General features: G+C 36.3%; 1 protein-coding gene across 1 annotated transcript; it reads left to right on the top strand.

Annotated features, from left to right (window-relative positions):
* Positions 1-410: 410 nt before the first annotated feature.
* LOC119614469 lies at positions 411-6,021 on the top strand. Its single transcript, XM_037970595.1, is given in 13 exon segments — positions 411-811; positions 873-1,488; positions 1,490-1,543; positions 1,545-1,832; positions 1,834-1,876; positions 1,939-2,217; positions 3,635-3,808; positions 3,872-4,031; positions 4,101-4,242; positions 4,300-4,455; positions 4,522-4,683; positions 4,737-5,566; positions 5,628-6,021. Coding segments are annotated over 13 exon segments (3,699 nt in total).
* Positions 6,022-6,534: the final 513 nt, after the last annotated feature.

Here is a 6,534-nt window from a genome sequence, read left to right on the forward strand (position 1 = left end):
TAAATTGTATATTTCTATGGTTTAGGTCAAGGGTAAATTTGCTTACCAATAGAATTTTTAAGTAATTTAAATATAATGTTAATAATAATAATAATAATGAAATTTTATACTAATCGGCTACTAAGTATATAAATATTTTTCTTAAATCATTACAGATCATTTAATAATGGCCATAAAAATGACTATTGTCTTCGGCGTATGATGAATTTCTCTTTAGCCAGAGATAGAGGAATTTATCATCCATTATTATTTCAGTGGACTGTGGTAATAATAAAAAGAACATATACTTCTTCTCTCTCTTTCTCTATCTGTCTTGCACTCTCTTCTAACACCAACTAACACCAACTGCCAAAAAAAAAAAACAACAACACACGCACACAATTCTATACAATTGTCAAAATAAATAAACAATGAAATTGTATGCCACATGCCAATATAAATGTGGTGACAACAAACAGCTCAACTGTAATTATAATTGTCGTTTAGGAGGCCATGATAATATGGCCACTGGTAGTGGTGACTACCCAGACAATACAACGAATTCACCATCACCATCATCCCTTTACAGTAGTTGTCCACAATTGAATCAGTATCGTAGTTTGCCCCGAAATCTTTTCAGTGCTCTGAGACGACAACAGCAGCAACTAGCAACAACAACAACAGCAGCAGCAGCATCAATATCTTCCTCAGCAAGCGCTATATCAGACGCAGCAGCATCAGCAACATATTCAACACAATTGTGGCCATTATACCCCCAGAACGAATTCGGAACAGGAACTAAGAAGATCAGCTTTAATCAAAAGCACAAATAGTAAAAATAAAAACATAATTTTATGCAGCAAATGTGCAGTGTGACGAAGGTATAATCTTAGTTGTGAACATCCTCCACAAATTCCCAGCAGAAGTAACAAGCCAACTGCATGCAACATCAGCAAGCAAACGATTTCCAAAACAGTCTTACAAAAATCATTAAGCGAACAATCTGCCTTGGAATTGACACTACCCGCACCTCCTGGATTTCGGGACATTTCAATAGCCACTCCTGCCGCTTTGACCACACAACGAATATTGTGTGAAAATTGTCGTTACAACGATCAACCGGTTGTCTGGTGGGTTTCGTGTCCTCGTTTGGCCTATCAACAGGGTTCCACACAAAGTCTCAAAGAATACACCTCTAAGACTACGCCCTTTGTATCCACCAGTAGTAATAACAACGTCAACGAATTCCTTACACCTCACAGCACTCTCGAATCCCATAGATCGAATATATCATCAGCATCATCAAACATGTTAAAGAAACCCATGGTGAAATCAAGTGTCCAAGCAACAACAATTACATCCACTGCCGCAGCAAGTACAGCAGCAACAAGCCAGGCTACAATAGCAAATCAAGCATATAAGTGTAACACTTCGGTGACAAATGCAACTCCTTCGCCACCACCACCACCCCTAATGAGAGCACATCATCATCGTTCGATAACAGCATTGCCAGTCCATTGATTTGTATGATAATTATGGGGCCTCGACACATGTTCCTTCTAGCAATTTTCAATAGCATGTCATGCAGACGTCATGCCAAACAGCAGCAGCAACAACAATTGCAACAGACATTACAACATCAACATCATTCACATCAGCCACCTCAATCTCATTCCCAAGCAGCATGCTCATCAACACCAGCAACAACACAACAACAGCAGCAATATACTTGTTGTAGTTCCTACAATATAGACCATCATAAAATGCAAATGCCTTCTACATGCCTCTGTGGTAAACTCTACCATCAACAGGTGCGACCTCAAGAGACTCTAGCGCCACCACCACCAGCCGCTCTTACATTCGGCCAATCGTGGTTGCAATCATGGTTTTTATTATGGTTAGTTTGTTATTTTATTGCCTATAGAGAAAAACTATTCAAATTGTTTGTTTTTTTTTTAGCTCCCGATTCTTGCGTGCATCAGTTTGAAGAACAGGATTCTGGTTTTCCCGGTTTAAGGGATCAAGAATTCTATTTGTTGCATCGTAATATTCCTGCTTTAAGACGTACGGGAGTTGATACTATTGGCATTAGGCAACATTTCTATCCTGATGGCGGCTGGGGTTGGATTATATGTGGCATGTCTTTTTTGGTGCATATTTTAACGACTGGTCTGCAATTGTCTTATGGTTTGACATTGTTCTATGCTGTTCAACATATACAGAATGCTAATGGAAATGGTAAGATTTTGATCCTTATTATATAGTTAGTCGATAGTCTAGTCTTTTGTTATAGTCTCGTCTAGTCTATGAGAGAAATAGAGTCTATCTATGTCTAGTCTATAGTCTTCTATAGTCTAGTCTATAGTCTAGGCTATAAGTCTATAGTCTAGACTCATGTCTATCAGTCATAGTCTATAGTCTAGTCTATAGTCTAGTCTATAGTCTATAGTCTAAGTCTAGTCTATAGGTATAGTCTAGTCTATAGTTCTAGTCTATAGTCTAGTCTATAGTCTAGTCTAGTCTATAGTCTGTCTATAGTCTAGTCTATAGTCTAGTCTATCAGTCTAGTCTATAGTCTAGTCTATAGTCGGTCTATAGTCTAGTCTATAGTCTAGTCTATAGTCTAGTCTATAGTCTAGTCTATAGTCTAGTCTATAGTCTAGTCTATAGTCTAGTCTATAGTCTAGTCTATAGTCTAGTCTATAGTCTAGTCTATAGTCTAGTCTATAGTCTAGTCTATAGTCTAGTCTATAGTCTAGTCTATAGTCTATAGTATAGTCTATAGTCTATAGTCTAGTCTATAGTCTAGTCTATAGTCTAGTCTATAGTCTAGTCTATAGTCTAGTCTATAGTCTAGTCTATAGTCTAGTCTATAGTCTAGTCTATAGTCTAGTCTATAGTCTAGTCTATAGTCTAGTCTATAGTCTAGTCTATAGTCTAGTCTATAGTCTAGTCTATAGTCTAGTCTATAGTCTAGTCTATAGTCTAGTCTATAGTCTAGTATAGTCTAGTCTATAGTCTAGTCTATAGTCTAGTCTATAGTCTAGTCTATAGTCTAGTCTATAGTCTAGTCTATAGTCTAGTCTATAGTCTAGTCTATAGTCTAGTCTATAGTCTAGTCTATTAGTCTAGTCTATCTAGTCTAGTCTATAGTCTAGTCTATAGTCTAGTCTATAGTATAGTCTAGTCTGTCTATAGTCTAGTCTATAGTCTAGTCTATAGTCTAGTCTAGTCTATAGTCTAAGTCTAGTCTAAGTCTAGTCTATAGTCTAGTCTATAGTCTAGTCTATAGTCTAGTCTATAGTCTAGTCTATAGTCTAGTCTATAGTCTAGTCTATAGTCTAGTCTATAGTCTAGTCTATAGTCTAGTCTATAGTCTAGTCTATAGTCTAGTCTATAGTCAAGTCTATAGTCTAGTCTATAGTCAAGTCTATAGTCAAGTCTATAGTCTAGTCTATAGTCTGTAGTCTAGTCTAGTCTATAGTCTATACACTGCGTGAGAAAAGTAATAATTAATTATACATTCTAAGAGTCTGACATTGCTTATCTAATTCAGTTATTTAGTAGTATTTGTTATGTGTACTCATTACCCGATCTTTTAAAATTTTGTTAGAAGATCGAGAGTTTAAATATATATTACTTAACATCATTTCAGAATGGCTGGGAGCACTAAGTTGGTCAATATCAATGTTAATTTCTCCCTTCGTGGAGACTATATGTCGGAGAAAATCTACTAGACTAATGGCTGTGGTAGGCGGTTTAATACTCTCTTTAGGAATACTATTCACTTCATTTGCCACTGAAGTGGATCAGGTTATTTTCAGTTATGGTAAGTGTTTCTTCAGCGAATTTTTAAACAAAATTTTGCAATAATAACTTATATTCCTTACAGGTTTTGTTTTCGGCATAGGCGTGGCAATGGTGCGTGAGACATCGACCATAATGTTGGGTAATTACTTTAAGAAAAGAAGACTTTTTGTGGAAATGGTGGCCATGTCGGGTGAGGGTGTGGGTATAGCTTTATTTTCGGTGCTATTAAAAGAAGGAGTGGGGTAAGTTAATATATGATTTGAACAGATATGAACAGATAATATTTTTTGTTGTTTTAATTTTTTTTTTAGAAAAATGGGTTGGCGTTGTGGTTTACAAATTGTAGCGGCCTTAACTTCGATAAGCTTTTTCGTGGGTCTTTTATATAGACCCGCTTCTTTATATCATCCTCAAAGAAGAGCCATACAGCATTTAAAGAATCAAAGGAAAAAGGTGGGTTTTGAAAAGTTAAATATAGTTTAAATGATATTAATTTTTATTTTCTTCCAGATGCGAGATCATAAAAACAATAATCCTCCCGTAGAGCCTAATATTTTAAAGAAATTATTACAAGACATATCAAATTTAAAATCGGGCACAGTGAAGATTTTATTATTGACCTCTGCTGTGGCGGCTTTGGGTATATATACACCAATGTTTACCATGGTAAGTGAAACTTTTTCTCTAATTTTGGATATCTAATTAGAATTTCGAAATTTTTGCTATTTTCAGTCTTTAAATGCTGCCAAAGAAGGTTCCGATGTTCAAGAATTGGTGCTATTACAAACTATGCTGGGAATGTCTACAACCTTGGGAGTAGTTTTGGCGGGTGTCTTAATAAGAAGGCCGTTTGTTATACATAATTTTGTATTGTCTACACCAATAATATCGCAGGTAGGTTTAGAATAGTCGTTCTAAAACCTTTTTTAACAAAATTTATTCTTTAGTTTTTCCTGGCTACTGTGGCACTTTCCATACTCTTCATGTCCTTTATTATGGGCTACAAAGGTCTGTGCATATTATCGGGCATTTATGGTGTTGGTTTTGGTGGCTTTCGTTTTTCTTTGAAAATGTTGGCCCTGGAACGGGTCAAGGTGAAATTTTCTAAGACTTGGTCTTTTGTCAGAGGAATTGAAGCCATACCAGTGCTGATAAGTGTACCTTTAACCATATTTCTCAATGACTATTCCCTTAAATATGGACGAGCGGGTTACTATATATGCTCAGCTGCTGCTGCCATAGCCGCCATTATAATATTTTTCATAGGTTACTCCACATACCCTCATAATCCTTCACAACGTTCGAATATGAATGGTGCTGCAGTGCCGACAACACCGCGCATGCGTTCCATGTCTACGCAATATATACGACATAAATATCAACCGGCCTTTACGGTAGACTATACGAAAACCAATGGCTGTGATTATCCAGCCCCTGATCTAATAAATCGTAGTTGTATTAGTTTAAATCAATTGGGTGCAAGTTCTTCGTGTATGTGTGAACCTTTAAGGCCTATGTGTAATTGTCATCAGCATCAGCATACTCCAGCTCAGCAGAGAAGACATTTTATGACCGATTTGAGTCGTACTGGAGGTGTGGGTGCTTTACATGCTGCCGAAGTGGGTCATGATCATCGTTATCCTTATATATATGATAATGGTACGGGCAACTATTTGAGACGTAGTCTTTCCTTTATACAAAATGCCAACTGTTGTGGTTCCAATCAATTCCAGTTACAGTGCCAAGCTAATGTTCAGTGGTCTAATAGAGATTTAAGGTAAGTTGGAAGATGTGATGTATTAAAGGAGACCTTGTTTAAAATTAATATCTCTTTATAGAATGGAAAACACCCAACCCTTACTTTGCACCTGCAGCCCCTCCAGCTATTTCCAGAACTGCAAAAGTCAAAGTGTACCCGAGGGCCTGTCGACTATGTCGCAACAGTGCAAATGTAAACCACAGCCCTCGCGTGAATACATCTATGTGCCGCGCCAACTAGCACAACAGCCTCTCGCTCAACACTGTTCCTGTCAAAATCTCGATAAATCTCTGGCCACTGCCACTACTACCACTACAATATCAGCCTCCAATCAATCGAGAAATGTTTTTAAAGATACTGGACCAGCAGTAGCGGCGCATTCTACTGCTACAATACCTAAATGTAAACTCAAACGTTCACAATCCCTATCGAGACCTATAACCTATGTTGAACAAATGACCACATCCGTGTAGTTTAGTTTTGTGGTAAAATTATCCTCTATGATGCGTTTAACTCTAACTATCACTACCAAACTACTACAAGTAGCTCCTAACATTTAGAAGAAAAATCAAACACTTTTACATTTTCTAGTCCTTTATTTTTTACTTGGAATTTTTCTTAGAATAATATAGGAGAAAAAAATCTCAATTTAATAAATTGAAGAAAACTTTTTAAAACTTTAAATTCCTTAAAATAATTAGAAAGCACCTTTCTAAGACACAAACCAACTTAACAACCATCACCCACCCTCTCTAAATCTTTTCACTATATTTTGGTATAAAGAAAAACTACAGCAAATAAATTTACACTAAAACTTTTTAAACCTTAAATCTTAAAACTCAAAATTTTAAAAAACTACTACACTTAGAAAAATCTCCCACATAAATTAAAGCAATCAAATTTTTTTCCAAAAAAAACAAAATTTCATCAAAACACACTCTCTCTCTCTCTTTCACACATACACACACATTTTCAGCCTTAGGCAA

This window comes from Lucilia sericata, unplaced genomic scaffold (assembly GCF_015586225.1).
Source record: "Lucilia sericata isolate MDLA Ls3-8-SP2 unplaced genomic scaffold, ASM1558622v1 Contig002933F_arrow, whole genome shotgun sequence".
NCBI lineage: Eukaryota > Metazoa > Arthropoda > Insecta > Diptera > Calliphoridae > Lucilia > Lucilia sericata.